The sequence below is a fragment of the Oreochromis niloticus genome, linkage group LG7 (assembly GCF_001858045.2).
Source record: "Oreochromis niloticus isolate F11D_XX linkage group LG7, O_niloticus_UMD_NMBU, whole genome shotgun sequence".
Taxonomy (NCBI): domain Eukaryota; kingdom Metazoa; phylum Chordata; class Actinopteri; order Cichliformes; family Cichlidae; genus Oreochromis; species Oreochromis niloticus.
The window spans coordinates 8,199,997-8,223,462 of record NC_031972.2 but is presented as its reverse complement, the minus strand read 5'-3'; the positions used below and the strand labels follow the sequence as shown (position 1 = coordinate 8,223,462).

The 23,466-nt window shown below is 37.5% G+C and overlaps 2 protein-coding genes across 3 annotated transcripts in view; both read right to left on the bottom strand.

Annotated features, from left to right (window-relative positions):
• scai (suppressor of cancer cell invasion) overlaps positions 1–11,299 on the bottom strand; it is a 28,053-nt gene extending 16,754 nt beyond the window's left edge. The window contains exons 1-6 of one of the 2 annotated variants that reach the window (XM_003439607.5): positions 11,004–11,299; positions 8,748–8,872; positions 3,189–3,284; positions 2,982–3,068; positions 1,614–1,712; positions 452–548 (exon numbers count right to left, since the gene is read on the bottom strand). In XM_003439607.5, the coding sequence (XP_003439655.1) occupies positions 452–548; positions 1,614–1,712; positions 2,982–3,068; positions 3,189–3,284; positions 8,748–8,854 (486 nt within the window). In that variant the 5' untranslated portion in view covers positions 8,855–8,872; positions 11,004–11,299. Of the gene's footprint in view, positions 1–451; positions 549–1,613; positions 1,713–2,981; positions 3,069–3,188; positions 3,285–8,747; positions 8,873–11,003 lie in introns of those variants that run through there. The other variant, XM_019360769.2, reaches the window with a different exon arrangement.
• Positions 11,300–12,763: 1,464 nt separating this feature from the next.
• Positions 12,764–20,433, bottom strand: LOC100701794 (serine/threonine-protein phosphatase 6 catalytic subunit). The gene is made up of 7 exons (XM_013264649.3): positions 20,260–20,433; positions 18,997–19,092; positions 17,278–17,343; positions 16,573–16,714; positions 16,380–16,459; positions 13,987–14,196; positions 12,764–13,882 (listed from the first exon to the last, which is right to left on the bottom strand). Exons 1-7 carry the CDS (start codon positions 20,428–20,430, stop codon positions 13,634–13,636), a joined length of 1,014 nt encoding a protein of 337 aa, XP_013120103.1. The 5' UTR covers positions 20,431–20,433; the 3' UTR covers positions 12,764–13,633.
• Between the last annotated feature and the right edge of the window lie 3,033 nt (positions 20,434–23,466).

Genomic DNA, 23,466 nt, shown 5'->3' with positions numbered 1-23,466 from the left:
GGTATTCATGTAGATACTACTCCGACTTGCAGAACCTAACTAAACATTTTGAAGAGCATGTACAACCCTCTTGATGTGAGTGGCCTCATTACTAACTACTAAACTATTAGCCCAAAACCAAGCATTATAATACAGCATCTTCAACTTTGAAGGTATCGAGTGGACAGTAGACAGGTACTACACTTGGCAAATTATAGTTTCTCCTATTACTAAATGGTTTTCCCTTATAGGTACACTTTGAATGTTTCTTCCTTTATTTTGCTGTTTTTGGCCCTTTTTATAACTCTGTAACATCCATTTCATTCTAGTATTAGTAGTCGATATACTCATTAAGTTATTACTTTGTAATTATAGTCCTGTGAATGTACCTCTTTATTAAAACTGTTACCTAATGACTGAAACCCTGCATACCAAGCTGTAATATAAAGTAATAACAATATGGCTTCCATACCTTCACCAAAACTTTGACAAGGTCCATCTTGTTTAAAAGTAAACAGACGACTATGTAGCGAGCATAATAACGAAGCTTCTTCACTACTAATTCAGGCCTGATGAAAGACAAGAAAAGACAATATGAGCGTGCAAACACAAATAAATCAACATAAAGGATTATCACAGTTGAAGTATTTATTGAATTGACTGGAGGCACCAAATGGTTCACCCTTGTTTCTTAAGACTCCAATAAGAATTTTTGTCTTTTCAACAAATATTTGATGTAAATATCTACACTCTGGGGAGCGTGAAAAGAGAAATTTTGTTCATTTTTGGAAAAAAAAAAGACATCAGATCATGCACACTCACATAAAAAGGGGAGTTTCACACATCATATGACTCTTACACACTAAATGATCCCCAAGAGTGCAGTCCAGTCCGCTCAGACACATTATCAAATAATGATTAAATAGTGATAAAAACCTATAAAGAACGTTATACAGTTAAAAATGTAACAGTACAAGAGCAAATAGCACAAGAGTTTAATGCTGCAGAAATTCATTAATCTTGGGATTTAGCATAACGAGCAAAAAATTAGACATTTTAATTCCAGTTAATTATTTCAACGCTGAGGGAAATCTTGGTGCTGCTGTTTATATCAAATGTGACAGCTGCATGTTAGAGCTCTGAAAGCTTAAACTGGATCATTTTAAACATTCTAGGTTACTAGTAGCTGCAGTTCCAACAGTGTAAAAGACACTTGGCAGCAGATTAGAATAAAACATAACATTTATATATTTACAGCTGGGCAACAACTTGCACATTTGAGACATGTTTGCCCAGCAGGGAACCTATATTGCACTTCAAACATGGTGCAAATAAAAAATTAGTGAAATGTGGAGGTTCCAGACGACTAAACTAAAACATAACCTACTCCTAACCAGGTTATGTCTGGAGCATAAGTCACCATGGTGACCCAGCCAGGTAATAAGAAAGCCACTTTCACACATAGTTGATAAAGTAGTACACCCCTCAGGATCAGCAAACATACTAACTTCATTGGGAGTTTTTTCATAGTATGATCTCATTTCTTAATACAGATAATACAGACATAACATTTAAAGACATCTTACAAAAACTGCAACTTACACTACTTTAACAAAAAAATATCTGGAGCTTACCTGTCCTCTTTGTTGACCTGGAAGTAGTAGGAGCGCTGACGAATGGCTGAGTAGAATGAAAAGGCCTCATTCAGGTAACTTGTTTCTGAGGTACGAAGGCTGTCAACAAAGAGGAATACATATTTCAAATTTGCATCTTTTTAAACAAATCTGCAAGTGGTACTGGATAAATTAAATGAATGCAGCAGCATTCATTTGCTTTTCTGTGTTTAGTTTAGACACCGGGGACAATGAGCTGAGCTGTTTGAGGCTACCTGAGAGCTCTGAAAGTTTCATAACATACCACTGTTTTACTTCAAAGATAAAAAACAAACAAACAAAAAAACAAAGATGTGAAAACTGGACTAATGTGATCTCTTTTCTATCTTCTTACTGTAGAGCTGTCTAGAGATTCTTTGCTCTAAACCTTTTCTAGTTGGAATTTCCACAAAGCACTGATTTCTGTTTTTTTCCCCTACTTTTTAATTTGGATTACATTCTCTAAAGCACTTTCTGAGTTCTGTGTTTGAACAGCTCTACACAAATAAACAGTGCTTGCTTGCAGTTAAGTAATGCAATACTTAAAGTTATAATGACTAGAATACTAAAAGTGATAACAAGAAGTGGATAAATATGGGCACTTCATTGTGGTGACAGACTAGCTTTTTCAGATGTAGTTGCCACTGAACTAAATGATCATTAATTTTTTTTAAGGAGTTCCATGCAAGACTTTTGTTGGCTGTAAAAACAATGTTTGGATGTTTCCTGCTTGTGCAGAAGTGGCTAATTTCATCATGCCAAACACTTTGCCAGTTCTTTTTTTTTTTCCTTAACAGTTGCTGGGAAAAACCTTCTAGGTGCAGTAGGGATGGGAATGATTTCAGTTTATGTGCGGGAGGAGTAAAATAGTGGTGCAGGCTGTTTTTATTGCACAAAAAGAAAATTGTGTGATGGTAAAGTGGAGACTGCATCCACTACAGTAACAGCTGCATTGTGCTGCTAACACAACTTCAGCTCTTTGCAAGCACCTGCACAGACAGCATGCTAACGCTAAGCTAGCCAAGAACAATAATTTTATGTTAGTACACTAAAATATCAAACACTGTCATTTTCTCAAAGAATGTACATGATGCTGAAATAAAATCAGTGGCAAGTTTGAATGAAAATGGTAAAATATATTGTCGTCTTCCACCATCTAAGTTAGGGAAGGTATGCTGATACTAAACAGACATGGAATTTTAGGGGGCCCATGTTGGGACCCCAGTAAGCAGTCCACTTCATTCAAAAGGCATTTCATACACGCACCCTACCCGATGACTACACTATCCTTAGTCATATTAATAATGTTGCAAAATATTGATATATGACTCAGGAGGCCCTGTCACTTACTAGTAGTGGTAATAAAGCTGTCCAATTTTGGATGCAACTTCACCAATCTGCCATCTCTTCAGTCCATACCGACTGTCCAGAACCTGCCTGTCAGTAAGTATAAAAAGATGTCAAACTTAACATTGAGACAATGATAAAAACTAACCATTAGAAAGAAAAGAGAGCATTCTTCATTCAACTATTGAAACAGTACAAGAAAAAAATAACCTGTGTTGTTGCTGGAATTTCCATAGCTTAGTGTAAACGTCAAAGGTCCGTCCAAAGTAGGACTGCCACTGCTTGTGTCCATATTGAGGAAGGTCTCTGCAGCAAAAGAAGGCATAAAAGAGGATAGAGAAGGCAAGAAAAGCACACATAAAATTCAACTAATTGCGCTCAGCCTTTCAAACAAACTCCAATATAAAGAACAGTGGAAACATTCGTGAAACAGAGTTGTTAGCACTCTTGGTGCTTTTTGTGACCCCAGTTACTTTTTTTGTTCAAGGAAAAGCAATGACCTTTTTGTTCCATTATATGCAACACACATTATACAAATTTGTACAGAAATTGGGCTTCTTTTTACACAGAGCTCAGTAATTATTTTAAAACTATTTTCTCAATTGAAATGATGCCTTCCAGTGACTGTTTTTTGAGAAAAGTGATTATTAAGCCACATTTAGTTTTGCAAAAATGCTCTCTGTTTGTCTTGAGTTTTAAATCCAGCATATCCCTTCCTAAAAGCTCAAGGATATCTCACATGTTCAGCTTACAATTATCCTCGTCTTATCACTCGAAGGGCACACACACTGGGCAGCTTAAAGCCTTACCTTAAAAATTTGATGAATGCTATCCAAATTAGATTTTCCTTTCTCCATGCTCCAATTTTCAACCAGTAAAATGTGCTAAACAGCTTTTTTAAAGCAGGTTAACAATTACAATAAAGAGAATGACACCATGGTGCACACTGTTATTAGCTATGGTTAATTTTCAAACCTTTTCAAGCTTTTAAGTTTTCAAGGTAAACTTAAAATACACTTTTTATTCTCATAAAACCACCATGCAGAAAACTACAATAAATGCACATTAACTGAGAGAAAAAAAAATCCCAAATGTCTAGCATACATAATTAGTGTATTCTGATATACACATATCAGAATACATTTGACCTGGTGAGGTTTTGCTGATCCCTTGCCTACAGTGTTCACACGCCAATATTACCACAGTGAATGGTGAACAATCAAGATAAAACTGGATGTTTAACAACGGTGCTTCATATTTCGCATGGCTCTGAATTTGTGCGCCCTCTAAATCCTAACTTTGACTTGATGACCCGCTTACTCTGTCAATGTAACCAATGTGACCAGAAGGCAGCGTCAGCCCTGACTAACGCATTACAAACCCAGTACATCACTCTCATCTCAGAACAAAATGAGCAGAAGGCACCAGGGTACAAAATCTGCAATGGGGCCAAGGATGGCTGGCTGATTGTCTAGTTCATAAGACACTATCACAATACTTCACTCATAATTTTTTAAACATAAATTATGATGAGTATTACAATAGCATATATTGAGATTTATCACCTTTAAAAAAAAACATCCTAAAAGTTAATCAGTTTTATCCAGTAAGATAAAGTTATGAAAGGCATTATTGTAAGAGCTAGGAAGCAGGCGTTTTCAGTCCTGCCTGTCTGTACAATTAACAGAAAGTATCAATTTACCAGGATAACACAATAATTTGTGTCTGGAAAGTATTATGTTTCTCTTTTCATCTTAAATTCCCAGATTTAAGCTGAAATAAAACATTCTACTAGCAACTAGACATAAACAGTGGCAGCCTACCTTACCAACATTGATCAATAACAAACATATGGTGCCAAGCCACCAGAAACACAGAAAAACAAACAGCAGGGTTAGGGGATGTTTTCCAACTTCCAACCATTAACCACAATCGCTAAAACTGGAGCAGAGAGTTCTTCACATGATATACTAACAATGCACTAATATGGAAATGTTAAATGGACTAATTCTTGCTGTAGTGTTTTTCTTCTCTACCTGGGAGCACTCAAAGCACCTTTACATCACGCCTCATTCACCCAATCACAATTATGTGATATATCAGAGAGCAACTTTGGTTTAGTATCTTATCCAAGGTGAGCAGGTCACCTGAGCTCAGGAGCAGGTCATTTACTAATTGAAAGACTGGTGGTTAGATCCCTGGCTGTGCCACACTGCATGCCAAAGATCCTTGGGCAAGATACAAACCCCAAGTTGCTCTCCGGTGCAACGACTGGAATGAGTATGTCTCTTTTCACACCTCCCAGTCTTTAACTTATTAATGGGATGCTTTTGCAGACTGTTAGTAAATTTGAAAATAGCAAAATGAAGCACCAACATCGGTCATGGCTTTGGTTTATATCTGTGTCAGTTTTTCATTCAGCAGAACAGAGTCACTAAGGACTGGGCTTCAAAAGGCATCCCTTCTTATCAGCTAAAATTTTACTATTGGAAAAGTAAATGCAAGTTAACTTTGATACTTTTCAGAAAAACTGGGAGTACCCACCATATCCATGTCAGTCGGGGGCCTGGCCCCATTTTGTACTCAATTTCTTAGTGTCAGGTCTGGCCAGCTTGGCTTATACCAAATGACAGGTTTACCAACTCAGCAGGAAAACTCCTGCTACTCCAGATGGTCAGTCTCTGTTTATTTGACAGTTTTTCTGAAGCTTTCTGAAGCTGTGATAGCCACTCTAACAATATCGCAAGAAACAAATCCAAAAGGAATGTGATTAGGAATCCATCTGAGGACCAGAGTAAGTGTAAACTGCAATATCTTGCTTGGTGTATGACAAAAAGAAACCAAGCAACCTTAAGAACCAAGTAAGGCCAAGGGTTCAGTCAGGGTGATTTTGTGTGTGTGTGTGTGTGTGTGTGTGTGTGTGTGTGTGTGTGTGTGTGTGTGTAGAGACCATTTTTTGAATTGTTGTGAGCAGCATGACCCATGTCTAACAGTTTTTGGGGTTTTGGGGGTTTTTGGGGGTTTTTTACAACTCCAACAGCAAAATCTAATCAGTCATGGGCACTTGGAATATTTTCTAGATATAAGGAATTGTGTACAAAAGACAAAAGTGTAAACAAACCAAAGAGGTTCTTAGCTTAAACGCTTTAAAGCTTTGCTGCATTGATGACAGCTTTGTACATCCTTGGCAACATCTTAACATTCAGGTTCTCACCCGGAATAAGTAGTATTATTGATAAGATTTCTTCCTTTCTTATTATGTGTTCAGACCCAACACAAAAGGCAGTTTTAGATTCAATTAAGGAGTAAATGCTACAATCCCAGTCTGCAGCATAAAATCCTCTTCTGTTGTTACATTGTATTTATATTAAGTCCCATCAAAACAAACAAACAAACAAACCACAGTGACAATTTTACAAATGAAAAGCATGAGTAGTTACTTTTGCTGTGATTTTATGCACGGGACAAAGTAACAGTAACTTTATTAAGATGTGGATTGCCGTCTAATTGGGTCTGCCTGTTTTTGACATATTAATTTGTCCTCCTTTTAGTAGATTGCCTAACTCATGTCTGAAATGAACAAGCTACTTCTGTGCTTATAAATAAATTACGTAGTGAAAAATCTAGGACCAGTACTGCTTCTTGATCTCAGGAGTTCTGCTCAGAGTGTGAGGGACACTTCTTTTTTCTTCTGTAACATTCAGTAAGCTGCAGCAACCATGCAGGCTGTGCACTATATGAGTAGAAACATTATGTTGATTCTAACTTTCTCTCTAAGTGATCATCTCACTTGTAAAATGTAAATAAAAGCGCAGTTGGTATCTTTGATTTATGTCCATGATCATTCTGTCAGCTGACATTGCGGACGAGAAGGGAAGAAGCAGCATAACAAGAAGATGGAACATGAAATGCAAGTGGGACAAACTCCAACAATGGGTGGAAATACATCCACTAAAATGGCTTGCACTCTACAGCAATCACAATTAGCTTCTAAATAGTGTAAATAGGTCAGCAATGCTCAGCTGATAACTGCTTCAGTTATAAAATGTTTCAAACTCCAAATCAGGAAAGTACGACAATAGCCATAAGTGGCATGAGTTAGTTAATTGTTTTGATGCATAAATGTTGTCCACCCCGTTTCCAAGATATACGTTTATAAGAAAGATATTAAAGATTGGAGATCGCTAGTGATGATGTCAACATTAGCCATGGCTCTCACTCTAGATGAATCACAGAAATTATATCTCTTGAAACGAGAACCTTTATTCATTTTTTCAGCAGAAGCCTAATAGCAAAGACATACAGGATAGCGCATAAAGGACATCCCTGTTTCACCCCACTGGAAACATTAAAAGGTTCCCTCAAAAAGCCATTTACTTTTACTTGCATAATGGACTCTTATGAAACTTCACATACGTCTTTATCACTGTCTACAAGTAGGAATGTGAAACATAAACGCTTTCTTTTGATGCAAACCTATATAAAGAAGCCTGTGTCATTGCCAGTATATACAATTTCTCTTAAAGTTATCTCACATCTGATGACTTCAAGTCTATTTTTTATCAGTAATGATACACACATCATTAACTCCATTCATTATAATTTTAGCTAATATTTTATAATCCACATTCATTATAGTTTGCTGCCTGTAATTATTTAAATCACATTCATCACCATTTTTATAAAATAAACACAAGACTATCCATCGTACTCGTGTGTAACATAGGTCTATCCATCCCTGCCATTGCTCAATCTGAATGAAGCCATGAAGAACATTACCAAAAAGGCGACATTCACAGATTACTGAAGCCACCAATGTGGCACATTCCAGGTCGTGCCACAATCCTACTGTCCAAGATAATACTGGTATACATTTTTATGTGATTAAAAAAAGTCATATTACGATATCAATGAAATAGCAATGCAATAGGTGGAAACTGGTGTTAGCATTTAAACCAAAGTGTATCATTTAGTACAACCAGGCTTTAAAGCATGTGAGGAGGTGACAACAGCAGCTGTAGATCTGTGACCCAAAAGGAAACAAAATACTCCACTGTGCAAAGCAAAGGCAAGTGAGCCAGTGTTAGCATCTCTGCAATATACCACTGCTAAAACCGCAAGGAAGGTTTCTTCTTCAGCTGCTGTATGTTTGATTAAACAAAGAGTGTTTTGGGTTTCGTGAGTACCAAAAATGTGTCTGTGAAGGAAAATCCTGAGCGTTCTAAATTGAAATTTATGAAAAGTAATGTTCAGAGTAAAAAGAAAGACGTTTAACTTCTCAGAGAAAGAGCTTTTTTAAACCTTAAGGAAAAGCAGAAAAACTTGGAGAATGCTAATAAAATGTTTCATATGCATGCATTTTATTCATTTCATCTGCCTGCAGAAGTTTCAAGATATCAGATTTTATGTTTAAAACACATTTGTTTTGACTAACATGATATTTTGCTCAGTTCATTATTAGTTATAATTTAATAAATGAATGCAAGTACCCCAAAATGTTTATGCTTTAAATTGTATTCATTTTTTTAAGCCATCAAATAACAAATTTCCAAATTTACATGAGCTACACTCATCAATCCATCCTCTAACATACAGAGCACACCACTTCCTACACTGGTACCGAATGCTGCAGAATAATCCAGTGAAAACACACTCTTGAGGGGGATCTGTTCAATGTACCCATTCACCAGAGTAATGCACTGTAAACCAATGTTAGAGTAGAAAACACAGTCCAGCAGACAGAAGAAAACAAAGTAAGTTCAAACCAACCGTAGCCCATTGAAGAGTTGTTTGGACTTGTCCAGGAGATAGCAGAAGTCTGTGACAGTCTTCCTTTCACCTAATGGAATATCATCCTCAGTCTCAGCTCCAGTCATGACACTGACTTTTCACACCTGATTTAAGGAGAAACACAGACCGTATACGGTTGATACTCTATAGACTGATGGTGATGGATTAAAGAAAAACATTTCAGTTACAAAGAAATATTAGCACTCATTGAAACTGATGGAAACTAGATCAAAGTCAGCCAATCAGAACCTGTGACTGACTAATGTATCTAAGAAGAGGAACAATTTAGACTGTTAAAATGAAGCAAAGTATTGTTGTTGTTTTTTTGTCTTGATTTCCGGAGCATATTCCTGATACTGTCCATCCCGTAACATTTACATCATGATTTAGTAAACTCCAGTTGTTTTTAAACATATATAAATAAATTTGATTTGACTTGAAAATAATCTAGTCATATATAACATGTTGTTATGCATGGTCGTACTACTGAACAGAGACTGCTGATTGGAGTTATCCAAGTGTCTTACTGGTGCCCTACTTACTTATGAATAGAAATAAGAAACTATGGAGGAGGAAATGCATCACATGGTCACCTTTTTTAGGTTGACCTGGGATGTCCCATATTTCATTCTCACAGTGGCTGCAGTCTCCAGTTTGCTAAGAAGGATGTACAATCAGGTCAAGGCAGCAGACAGTTAGAGCACAATGTTCAGCTAATGCTCTGCCCTGTTAAAATCATTTGCAGCTAATGACAATCTACCGTGCTATAAACATGTCTGGCTATAGCCTCTAAGTTACTGTGCATGTGTGTGGGTCTACATCTGATTGGCTTTTAGGTAATGTAAAGCCATAATTTCAAACTGAACAGTTAAAAAAGGAAATTTTTTATACATTGAAATTCAATATAAACCTCACTTTAACATATTTTTCAGATTAATTAAGCACTGTCTAAAAGTATAATTTTCCTGTACTTGAGTGGGCATTCGATGCCATGATGGTGTATGTGGTGAGAAACGGCAATAGCAACAAACAAAGCCCTGTCACATTGAGTAGTTATGTATGTAGCTGTATGTCATGAAATACAGTTAACAGTCCATTAATCTTTTTCTGAGTGGGCGTGCCTGCAGAGTTCAGTGTTTGCAGTAGCAGAGTCTGGATGTTAACTGAAATGTTATGCATGCTGGATCATACCAAGTTATTCTAGAATAGATAGAATAGCCCTTTATTGTCATTGTAAGTGTTTCTACATTTCTAATATTATGATTACAGTTTAGTCCAATGCTAGATTAGCAATGCTGTTATCTAGAGATAAGTGAGTTAGTGGGAGGGTGACTATCACTGTGCGCAGGAAAACTTGTGAACGGAACTCGAGCTATCCTTACTTAACTTATGTAATGAAGTAAATGAGTGTAATGACGTGGAATGGCACGTGATTACACTCATTTACTTTGGGATGCTGCTTATATTTTTATTTATATAAATAAATTTAGGTTATGGTAAAAGTTATGAGAGATAGGTGATTGAAAAATAAGGTTTTTCATGTAAAGATTTTTCAGAATACGCTGCAAACACTTCTGTCTTGTAAGTTAGAGTGTTTCAGCTGCTTCTTAGACAAGGCATGCGAAGACAGCACCTTGGACATTTTTGTATTGTCTAATTATTTTCCTCATAAAACAACTGATGTCCTTTGTATGAAGTGTGTGAAGACTTATTTTACTTTTAGTAAAATTTACTAAGCTTACTTATCATGTTAACAGCAACCAGAGGTGGTAAAAACCTGTATCACCCGTGAACATCTCAGTGGCGAACTGCTTTGTTCCAAACCAACACAACATGCAGCACAAGTAGTATTTGTCACTATGTTTGGAAGAAAGATCTCCAAAAATAACAATCAAGTTTGCCTAATTTTAAGCTTTTTTTTCTCCAAACTGAATACCAATATTAATATCACTGGTAGATGGGTGGCATTCATTTAAATGCAATTCAAATTTCTATCTTTGCAGGTAAAAATGTGTATCAAAGAGCGTGATTGTGCTGTAAGCTCCAATAACATAGCTAATTCCTGATATCTACCATCAGCATCATGAATAAAATCTCAACATAATAAGTATCTGGATATTAATAATGTGAAGCACAAAGATAACAGAGGATACCTCATATATGCAGGTGACACTGAGCGCTGGCGGTTGCAGGGCTTTAACCGCCTCTGCTTGTGTAATTGCCATTTGTTCTTACCTGTGCAGCCGGCTAACGGTGACAAACTGTACTATCTTTCACAGAGATGCTTCTCAAAAATCACAGCGAAAGCCTCGACGAGCTCTACTGCTGAAGCGCGACTTTCCTGGCATCTCAGTGCGTGGAAGTGCCACCAGACCGGCTAACGAGTTCCCCCGCAGCGTTGATTGGACTGCTGTCTGTCCGAGCTTGAACGCTGCTCAAAGGCTGTGACAGGCGACGAGAAGCAGAAGGCAGGGTGAGGACCGCCGCTGGCACTGCTCCACTCCAACTGGCTAGCTATTTCCGGGTCAACTATTTCAAAATAAGAGCTTCATATCGTTGCAGTTTTTAATAGCCAACATTTCAACCAGTAGCAGTATGATCCTATGATTCTTTAATGTCATTTTAGATAATGATTAAAAAATACCCAAACTGGTGGCTCAAAGGTGGACTGTTTCAATATTAACATTCAATTCAGGCTCATCCATACACTGCCAATTTACAACAATAGGGTGGGAGGGTGGCTTCAGGGTCACCTGATCCAGCTCTAACTGTAAGCTTTATCAAAAAGGAAAGTTTGAAGTTGAAGAATCTTAAAAGGGAGTGGGGGTGTCTGTGTCTTGAATCCAAACTGGAAGCTGTTTCCACAGTGGAGGGCCCTGAAAACTGAAGGCTCTTCAACATATCCTACAAACCACAAATAATACTAGGGTGTCGCGGGGTGTGGTTTGTGGCTCAGTTCCAGGGGAGGGGTGGAGCAGCAGATTCAGGGTGTGGTGTCAGGGGAGGCTGGTTGGTGCGTAAAAGGCCTCGGTAAATGAATTTTCCAGGCGACTCATTGTAACCCAATGGCCAGTCACATAGGATATGATAAAACTCTGGAGCAGATAATGGCCTGATTTTATTGGCCGCTCATCCTAGCAGATGTGCCCCAATGGTGCGCGTTCTGCCTGGAGTTTCAGCTGGTTAACCAGCCAGCCATTCCAAAGTGCCTTTGCACTCACTGACATTAATAGAGGTCCCTTTTGAGCACATAGATATGGACCTCATTGGGCCATTTCACTGGAGTGCATGGGAATAAGGCTTTGTTCTAGTTGTGGTCGCAACACGGTATCTCAAAGCAGTGCTGCTATGCACCATTTCTGCAAAGAGTGTGGGGCAGGCGGCGTTTCAGGTCCTCAAAGAGACACTGAAAGACCAAGGCACACCATTCTGTAAATCTGTTCGGACCTGTATCTACCACCCTCAGACTGATGGGCTGGTGGAGCAGCTGAATAACACTTTAAAGTTCATAATTTGTAAGTTCAGTCACGAGGGTTTTGGACCTAGTTAACGAAACTGGGAGGAAGATCCAAGCCTAGCAAAAATAAAATGTAAACACATTTAAACTTTATTTTAAAAAGTTAATCACATTGATTTTACATCTTCTCCAAGTGTCACAATGTAAAGCCCAAAAGGATATTTTTTTAAATAAACTTTGAGCTTGTTTTAGGAGTAAACCCACACCAAATTATCATCTATAGAACAAACAGAAACAAGCACTGGTGCCCTGGATGTTTGAGCTGTTGTCTGATGATTGATGGAGAGAACTTCAAAAAGTTCATTTTGGGTAAATTTTGAAGGGTCACATCAGGTAAGAGAGGTGATTGTTCAAGATATCTTCTATCATTTGAAACATCTCCCTCTTACCTACATTTAGCCTCAGTAAATTTGAGTTTGGCAATCCTGGGCCAAAAGTACATTATTAGTAAGGTTCAAATGACAACTACTTGCAAATATTAAGGAAGAATGTTTTATTGAAATTAAAACAACAACAACAAAAAAACAAAAACGGAAAAAAAAAAATTGTTAAAGAGGCCTATGTTCTCCTAGAATTACAGCTACTGCTCAGCTATTTAATTTTTTTCCACAATTAAAGATTCTGCTTATAAAATGCCATAATTCATCACACTGCAGAGATGGATAGGAAATTCTAAAAAGAAAGATACCTGTGGGAACTTGCCATTTAAAAAAGAAAAAAAAAAATCCATGTGCAGTAGCAAGACACTTTTTGAACTGAATAAATAAAAAAAAGGAAACCTAACCTGAAGCTAAAGTATGAAATGAGCAGTTAAGGCAGAACGCTGAGAGAATCGCTCAGGAGCTTTTTACACAGTGAATCAAAGGAAACAGTATTTATCACTTCACTTATATGTATCTATTGTTGGCACGAGCTACTATAAATATTTGTCAATTACTTTTCTTGGGAGGGATACATAAGATCAAAAATTGTAATTATTTAAAACATGAATTCATTTAACAGTATGAGTCTGGCATTGGGTGTATAAAAAGATATTTTTCCTACTTTTATGGCAGAATGTGAGTGTGGTGCAAACAGACTGCAGCCTTAAAGAAACTCTTTGCTACTCAAAACACTCTTAACTTGTGTTAATTTCCTAAAACATGTTGTGAGTTTACAAAAAAGGAAGGAAGCACGTCATGGATCTGATGGCTGACCCAACAGGTGCTCTTCAGCTGCACAGAGAGAAGTGCAAAAAACAAAATCCAGGAAGTCTTATAAGATTTCCTGCATTTAGTCTTTTGCTGAATAATATTTGAGGGATGAGAAGTCCAGAGGATAGAGCTAAGAGAAAACTTCCGCTTTATCATTAGAGGAAGTAGGGGGTGGTTGTTCGAGGAGGTATCACACGTTCAGAGTCGGGAACGGCTCGAAACAGCTTGGGCTCTCGTCTGTTGACGTCCTTGAAGACCATGATGGAGGCAATGTTCCCACAGCGGTAGCAGTAGTTGGGCGCTGACCACACGGTCACCAGCTTCTCATCAAACATGAACTTGTAGCCTTCGTGAACCAGCTGGTGTGCACGGCAGATGAGCTTCAAGTTGTTGATGTGAACAAACTAAAACACAACAGATAAGAGAAGTAAGTAAAAGGAGGTTGACAGCCCTGGGTTAAAGGATGCTTTCCAATGACTGGTTTTCCAACACGGATGGCTCAACATACCTCATTAGTAACCTTGGAGCCAAAAAGCCAGCCGGCACCTCGTGGACTGATAGCCCAGGTGTCCACATCCTCTGGATCAGACCACACAAGATCACAAAAAGCCCCCTTGTGGGGAATCTCCTGGTTGCGTTCGATGGTTCGGATCTGGTCCAAAGTCTTGATGTCCGGTGAGAGACCACCATGGACACACAGGATCTGCTCATCTATCAACTGGGATTAGGGTTTAAAACATATTATTATGAACAAACCCAAGTCAATAGACATCTCTATTAGCAGCACTTCAAAGTTGCCATCTGCATGTCTCCGTTCTACTCTTTCACAAACTGGAAAATCCTGACAGCAGAACAACTTTCAGGAAAGTTTGAAGTGCACTACATTCAGTTGCTAAAAAGTGCTCATGAGATCTGGTAGCAGAACTGAAGAGGGCAGTGTCAGAGTGTTTTCACACCTTCTGCATTTAGTCTGTTTAAATCAAAGTCTGGTTTGTTTTCCTCCTTGGCCAGATTCATTTGTGCAGATGTGAATCACCAAACAAGCGCACTGAGACCATTTGGAGGAAGTGGTCTCAGAGCAGTTCTGAATCAACTCCAGAACGCTTTGTTTATGGAGTGAACATGATCTGACCTCAATCTAGGGCTGCAGCTATTGATTATTTTTTAAATCAAGTAATCTATTGATTATTCCATTGATCAATCATGTAATATACTAAGAAATACTTTCTTCTTATTAATAAGCAATAAACATTCCAAAAAGAGAAAAAACCCCAAGGCTTTCAGAATGAACTGCTCACTGGTTTTTGCAATTTCTAAAATCTTCTCAATGTTTTAAAACTTTATTTTTTTAAATTTAAACTCAACTCTTCGATTGTATGTATGTGCCATATTAAAATTCTTTCACAAGAAACATTTTCTTAAATACAAAAATACAAAAATAACTCCAATACAGTCAAAAGATATATATTCAATCTAAACTAAGGCATAACAAATTTACCTTTACTCTGTCTTCTTTCTGGCTTCCTAACATTAATAGGAGGCAAAAATGAAAGCACCACATCTGCCTCGTTTCTGAAACGAGGCAGATGTGGTGTCTGTTCATGTTTGAGTTTTTGTGCACATGTGTCTGTGTCTTTCAGTGTGCAAGTAAACTTGGTATCAGACTAAGTTAACAGTTCATCTGCATATTTTAATATAACTTCAAGAGGCTCATTAGCGTATTGGTTAAACGTCTCCATCGTTTACCACATTGGCATGCTACACAGCAGTGTGTTAGACAATGCATCGAAACAAAGAATGTGTGTCGAAGATTTTTTATAATCAAATTATTTGAATTACTCAATGGATCTTTGCAGCCCTTGATCCAAACCAACTACCAAGTGTGCATTGTAGCCATGTATGCTTTGTATTCCAGGTTGTGGAAAGGTACTATAGATGCAAAAATGATCTGTATGAGCTAGCAACTAGCTGTGAACGTAAATTCTCCAGCAGTCCCGAACACAACACCTTCTTCCTGTATTTGCTCACGCCCCAGACACACCTGGCCAATAAGCGGACTGAATATTTTCACATGGTTTCTAGTGGCTCATTCTGGTTTCCTTTGAGTTCACTTGGATTTTTCTCAAACCAAATCATAGGGAAAAGCTACAAGTTTACTAACTCATAAATGGATTTGGACCAGAGTAAACCATCTATAGATGTGAAAACACCCTTACTCTACAAAAACGTCTGCCACACTTTACTGTTCTTACTCTTCTCTAAAAGCAAGAACACATCCAAAATCATGAGCGAGCTGAAGCCTTGGATGCATAATTGCTTGAAATCTCTCTTCCTGCTGTTGAAACAGACTAGCTTTAAGACTTGCGATGACGGTCACGTTCAATTTCAATGGGTTTAGTCCATTTCTGGCGTTCTATATTTTTGTGTTGGTAATACACCTGTTACAGAAGCTTATATGGATACTTATATATCCATAAGATCATTAAAAGAAAGAAGTTACCTCAGAGTACTTTTCAACTGAATTCCTGGAGAATTATTGCCTTTATCCTTGTGGGGCTCTGTCCGTGATGATGAATGCCGTAATAAATATTTAAAGCAAAGCTAACTGCCTGCTGGATAAAGGCACCTTTTAATATTAAAACCCCTAAAATTAAGAAAATGTAATGTAAACCAGTGTGCTCTTTGTTTTGTTGTGATGCTAAAGACACAATGTTTTAAATTGGAGCTTATTATGATAATGTATTAAATGAAGTAACAAGCAGCCATTTATGTGAAGATAGCATACAGGGGGTGAATAGCTACTTAAGATCTCTTTATGGTTGCACTGGTTCCAATTGCGCTGCATTTAAAAAGGCACAATAGTTAAATGTCATGTAACCAGAGAGAAGGAGTCAGACTTACAGCTGCCACAGTCAGCATATCAAACACTTTTGTGCAATACCGCCAGGCATTTGCATTTCCATACTTTGTCTGACACTCATCTAAAACAAACAACAGACAAACAGAAAATGTAAACCATTGTTAATAATGAATTTTGAACTTAGTAAACACACAAAAAATTTATTTCCATAAATACATGAAGTGAAGTGCATACCATAAAAGCCATAAACTTGAGTTATCTGTCTGCTCTCATGGTTCCCTCGAAGGAGTGTGATACGATCTGGCCACTTGGCTTTTAAAGCTAGCAGGTGTGTAAAAGTCTCCAAGCTATAATATCCTCTGTCTACAAAATCTCCCTGGGAAGAAGGAAAAGAAGACGTTATTAAAGACTCAGACACTAAAAAGGTTTTGGAAAAGGTGGATATTTGTATAAGAACATTGTTTGGTACAGAACACCTGCTTTTTATTTTAACTAGTTGCATTAAACTTGAAAATGCATGCTGGTTAAAGCAACATGTAACTAGGGATGTTTCTGGCGACCAATTTCTTAGTCGACTAAACGAAGAAACAATATAAACTAACCCACTAGTCTAAAAGTAAGAAACGCTCAGATATTAAGTTAAATTTGAGAACCGTTTAATGGGAAATTTCAAAAACTAATAACAAAGGCATCTGAAACTATTAATCACGTTCTTCAATAATGAGTCCTGCCACTTAAATGTGCGGCACCTCACATCATGCATTATCAACATTACACGTTATTCAAAAATTCTCAATGATAGGTTTTCATTTGCCGATTCAGCTGCTGAGAGGCATTACATTTTTATGTAATGGCATTACAACATGCCTAACAGCCTTCATCATTCAGATTTATTTAAATGTGCTGCAGCTTAGGCAAAAGTAAAGGGAGCTTACTTACCATGAAAATGTAATTTGTGTCTGGTACTTGGCCTCCAGTTCTGAAGAGCTCGCATAGATCATAAAACTAGAGAGGAACATTAAGAAGAACTCATCAATCAAAATATTAAAATTAGAACTAGCACACTTACCAATAAAGCCTGAAACCAAAATGAACTAAACTGGGGTACGAAAAACTCCTTTTCCACTAGTAACTAGTTGATTCAACTTGGTTTTTAGGGTTTCCCAACAGGTACCAGTACTGGTAAAAGTACCTGGTACCAGGTACTTTTTTAGTAACGACTCGGCCGGGGTTCCAATGAGCTGAGTCGAGCCTGACGTCAGTTGACTGCATGCCATCACTGGATAAATCAAGAGAGTGACTCCTTCACAAGAATCAAACCCAGAATTTTTGAAACCAGGCAACGAGGGAAATGGCTGCACACAAACTAACACCGTGGTCCAATGACAAGGTGCAGATGTTTACTATTGGTTTAGCAGCGAGTATATTATTGTCTTGTTGTTCTCAGTTGTTGTGTGCCATAACGACCTCACCCACATTAATTGCAATTAAAAATGACTGGAGCAGAGTAGAGTGGAAAAGAATCCTAACTTAACTTCTTTCCAAATGATATTCGTATTATAAATGCTTTTTATGACTGCAATAATATATTGTCACCGATCCCATATTGGAGTGGCTGTAGCTTTAGAGGTAGAGTGGGTCATTTACTGATTGGGAGGTTGTCATTTCAATCCCTAGCTGCTCCAGTCTGCATGTCAAATATCCTTCAACAAGATACTAACCCCAAGTTGCTATGATGCCTTCTTTAGAGTATGAATGTGTGTGAATGTTAGATAGAAAGCGCTTAAAGTATAGAAAAAAGTGCTTGTGTGAATGAGGGATGTTATATAAAGCACCCCGAGTGCTCTGGAAGAGTAGAAAAGCTCTACATAAGAATCATTCCATTTACCATCTCTGCTTAGGACTTTTCTTGTTAGCGGTTTATTTCTCTCTTTTTTTTGCTACAAGTTGACTCGTGGCACAGGGTTCACCATCGCTCATGATGGAATGAGACCTGTTATCCTGGAGTAGCTACAGAGTAGACAATGGTGCTGCAGAGCTGGAGCTAAACAAAGAGCTGAGGTGGAAGAGTGGAATATGAAATGTCCATTCCAGCTATCATAATGGGGAATGTGAGGTCCTTGGATGATAAGACGGACAAGCTTGTAGTGATGATTAAGACCCAGAGCTAATACTGTGAGTGTAGTATGCTGTGGACAGATTTGTTAAACTGATTGGCTTCCCAAGCTTGCAAAAACAGCTGAACAAATCTGTCCACCTGAAAAAAAGTGGTGAAGTCTTGGAGAACTTTGCATCAACAGCACACTGAACTGAAACTGTAGACAAGAAGGGGATAAGTAAAAACTGTTTCCTAAAACAGAGGTTCTTCAGGATGTGCAGCAAATATTACAGATGCTCAATCAGTCTGTTGTGGTTTTACTGCCAGTTTGCTTTGATGATGATTAAATATTTTAATTGTTCAATAATAACAATAATAATGATAATAACAATAATAATAATGACAATAATAATATTAACTTCTTTAATCAAAGTATTTTCAAAATATGTGATAAATAAAGCATTTTTTTTCTTCTTCTATATTTTGGTGAAATTTGTGTATCACCCCGGGAAAAAATTATAGAAGAAGAAAAAACAAAAACGAAAATCACACACACCTACCTGACCATGAATGTCTCCACAAACTGTAACCGGAGTAGCGACTGGCTGAACATTTGATTCTTCAAGCAGCAAATCACAAACATAATCACATAATCTCTACAAGAGGAAAAACACAACACGGTTAGTGGACACAGGCACCTGTATTAAAGGCAGCGTGTGTATCACACAGCCCATTAAATTCTATTCTTACAGATGGACTGTAATGGGAAATGGGTTGGGATTTACATTCTGTGCTGTATCTTGTGCAGCAATACTTTTACATGACTGAAGGATCTTCCACTATCTGCCGAACCACAGCACTAGAAACGCTAGAATTCTTTAAAGGCGATTTGTAGGCATGATCTGTGACAAGGTAGGCACTCAGCTGAGTGCTAGGTTTCTGCAGTCATGTGACTTTCACATTTCATATTTCTGTTGTAATCTTGTAATAATAATAATGATAATAATAATGGATTGGATTTCATATAGCGCTTTTCAAGGCACCCAAAGTAGTTTAACTGCTACTTACAGTTAATTAAACTAGCTGTAGTCCAGATTTCTCCCTATGTCAGATCGGGCACTAATAGAGACCATCTATTTCCAAGTATGAAGTAATTAATGTCCTACTGAATATTGACTTGTTTTTTATGTTAAACATTTTCACAGCAGTGTGACTAAAGGACTAAAATGGGGTGTAAAGAATACAGTTAGGAACTACTTTGATCTCAGTTCATTCTGAGACATTTACAAAGTCAAAATGAAGAGCTCCTTTTTCAGAAAGTTTCGTTTTTCTTTACAACGCACCGAGTCTGTCTGCTATTTAGCTCTGCTCTGATCGCCGTTTCAAGCAAAGCCTCAGAGCAGAGGGATGAATAAACGTATAGATGTTGTTTTCCTTATGCTATCTGCAACCCCAGTGCACATTTCACCGGAATATTTCGGCTACCATGATATCTTTCCACAGTTAAACCTATATCTTATACTTAAAGTTAATACAGCTTATGGTAACGGCAGACACTAACACAGCAGTGGTTCCCATTACAATGTTTTAAGTGGCACCTTCCTCACTATTCACACCGACGTGTTTAACAGAGTCAACATGCGTTATAATTCTGTGAGATTAATTTTGAAAAGCTCACACAAACAACAGAGTATTACTTGAGCGTGATACCCAGTTAAAACTACCGGCCACATTTGTTGAACAATCCTCGTCTAGTCGCACCATGACCTTTTACGAATATTAACAGAGCTTATCTGAAGTTAAATCCAGCAACTTCGACTCACCTTTAGATCATTTTCAGGCAGATATTTGCACTGTCTCGCTATTTCTACGTACTTATCGAGGTCTAAAGGCGCCATTATCGAAACGCTAAAAGCAGCTAAATTGCAGCTAGCTTCCTTTTCTTCTTCCTGTTCGCTCGCCGCTCCTTCATTTTCATCTTCAATTTCCTGCATCAAGTCAGCCTATCACATCCTGCCCACATTTTCAAAATAAAAGTCTTTACCAACGACACAGAGGCTAGTATTGAACAGCAACTAAATTAATCTTAGAAATATCAAGAAAGAAAATATATAATTTACCATAAGTGCTTATTTAAGTAAATTTCCGGCTGATAACAGCGAACGTTATAATACCTTTATGTCGAACGTCGCATTGAAAGGAAATGAACTGAAGCCAACTTGACTCTCGTCAACGGGCTTTATTGTGCAACTAAAAGAAACATCGCCCCCTGTTGGTGCGAGCACTATGTCATCCATTTGTTTACATACAGTATTATGCAAGGCACACAATTGCGTGGGGCAACGAAAGCAGTCACGTTACATAACAAACTTTACTAACATTAAATAAATAATAACTTGACCCAAAAAAAAGAAATCAATGACTTTATTTAAAATGTTTTATCTCCTGCCTACGACCTCTCCAAACACTTGCTGGTGTCTTTCTACTGTGGTTCAGTAGAAAGCATATTGCACTGAGGGTGACATTACGGCTTCCATCGTATCAGTATACAGAACCACCAAGACTCAGCTACCAGCACAGAACCCGAAACTTCAAACATCACACATCAGTAAAGGCCCTCACCCTCCAGAAGTCATTAAAGTGTCTCATAACACTGTGCACTGCCATCACCCAGAACATCCTGTGCAATATCACAAAGGAATGTGAAATGGATGTCCGTGTGTCTCTTGTAATTCATAATCGTCGGTATTTTGCCTGTATTTTAATTTATACTTGGTTGTTTTTTTTTAATTTATATTGTCATTTTATATTTTTAATTTATATATAATATAAAAGCACTTGCTTGATTTTTTTTTAACGTGCCTTAAATGTATTCAACTCAGGGAAATGCCTGACATTTTGCTGTACACCTGTAACATTACAACTAAAGGTATTCTATTCTATTCTATAGCTAAAAAATAAAGGTTGCTATTTCATTTTAATGACATTCACACTTGGAGCCACGTGAAATCATTAAAATGTGTGCAGGGCTTCTGGGAGACTCTTTTAGCCTGAATACATCAGAGGAGAAAACACAAAGATAACAAGTCAACATTACACTTATAAACTAATAAACTGTAACCTTCTTACACACAATTTCAGATAGAAGTTAAAATGTATGATATACCAGCCACCAGAAAAGACAAAATACTGATGTAAAACTAGTAACCACGTTTACATTTGGAATAATCTAATCTAATTTGTGGTTATATCAACTGTAACATGGGTTTTTACATGTAGCATTACGTAAAAATCTTTTATATCTAATAGATCTGTGCACTTGGAACAAATCAAGAGAGAGAAATCTCAAAAGACAGTAGGTCAATAAGGATGACAACAAAAACACCACAAAACGAGTGGATGAAAATCCTTAGGTTGCACAAAACAAAACATGAAAATTTTCCTGTTTAAAATTTTCCAGATAAACTGCTTATATGAAGTGCAAATTGAGTGTTCAGAAGTGATTTTACATAAAATGTGTATTTAACTTGGCTTTATACATTGTAAAGGTTACATTTATTAAGATATTAAATTTACTTTAATAAAGTCAAAAAAGTTTGTCTATGTAGCACATGAAAACACAGACTTCAACCAAAGTACTGCACAGCAAATAAATCTATAAACAAAAACAAAAATCAAAGAAACGATAAATAAATAAATAAATAATGAGAGCGATACACTGCAGAAATCATCTTGAAATTAGCTATATTTGTTTTTACAACAATAATTTCCATGCTGCTTATCTGAGTGTAAACATTTACATTGTTTGCTCTTATAAGGGCAGTTTGTCCTTCAAACAACCATCCCGAATGCCTTGATGCATGCTCAATCATCCAAGTAAGTAAATCCCCAAAAGTTGATTCTGTTCATCTGGACGTTTTCAGTTTGAGAAACGTTTCGTCAGTCATCCAAGTGACTTCTTCAGTCTCAGCTGACTGCAGGTTTCCCCAACCTTATAAACAGTAACTTTGCACAATGACTGAAACAAGCACCACTGAATGAACAATGGGCTGTGAGGTCAGTGCTTAGTGACGATAATACTTAATCTACACCAAGTTTGTGTGGTTTACTGAAGATACATAAACAGGGTTTACCTTTAAGACCAATTGTCTGTATGAACTAGGTCACCTATAAAAAATTCCAAAGTTTCTGGTTTTGTTCCTCAACCCGTTGAGGCCACCTGGCCATACCCCCCGATCTGCTCTGTCTCTGATGCCGGTATCCCAGCCAGCCCCGAGAGTTCCACCATCACAGCCATCTGCCTGCTGGCAGACCTGCTGAACTGAGTTGCCAGCATTGGCATCTCTCCTTGGACAGTGGGACATTGGGTGGGTGGTGGGGTACTGCATGATATTGGGTTTTGGACCAAGTGTTTTCAGTTTTGGACTTTCAGTTTCTGGTTGATATTCTCTGTTTGACCTGGTTTGTTGTAGTTTTTCAGTTTTGAGTGTATCTAATATTATATTTTAGCTTAGGTTGTATTTGGTATTTCTGGTTTTTCCTTAGAGTGATAATTTATGTGTCTGTGCTTAATATCATGATTGGCTGGGTTATATTCTTGACTTTTGTTGGTTTGTGTTAATGCCCTTATTTCATTTATTGATCTTTCTCTGTGCTCTCCATTCCTTGCCTAGTCATCTTCCCCATTTGTGATTATATCTTTTGTTACTTCCTGTTTTATTTCATTAGTCTTTGTCTTGTGTTGTTCAGTTTTGTGTCCCTCTGCCTTTGTCCCTGATTTTGTTCAGCTGTGTCCCCTGGTGTGTTCCATCTCCCTGATTACCACATGTCTGTATTTAAGCCCTCAGTTTTCCTTTGTTGCATAATACTGTTTGTATTGTTGTCTGCCAGTGTGGCCTCTTTGTACATTCTCATTTGTTGTTGTCTGGATTTGCAGGCTCACCTTTAAATAAAGATTCATATTCATTTATTTAAATGGAGTCTGCATTTTGGGTTCAAACTCCACACACATTATGGACTGGTTCTTATAC

What these genes read in the sequence shown, in the direction of transcription:
- LOC100701794 (XM_013264649.3), bottom strand. Translation starts at nt 20,430, where the DNA reads ATGCAGGAAATTGAAGATGAAAATGAAGGAGCGGCGAGCGAACAGGAA. An exon ending in GTGGAGACATTCATGGTCAG is followed by an intron (nt 17,344 to 18,996) that starts GTAGGTGTGTGT and finishes GTTCCTCTCTAG; the next exon opens with TTTTATGATCTATGCGAGCT. An exon ending in ATATGCTGACTGTGGCAGCT is followed by an intron (nt 14,197 to 16,379) that starts GTAAGTCTGACT and finishes CCCTAATCCCAG; the next exon opens with TTGATAGATGAGCAGATCCT.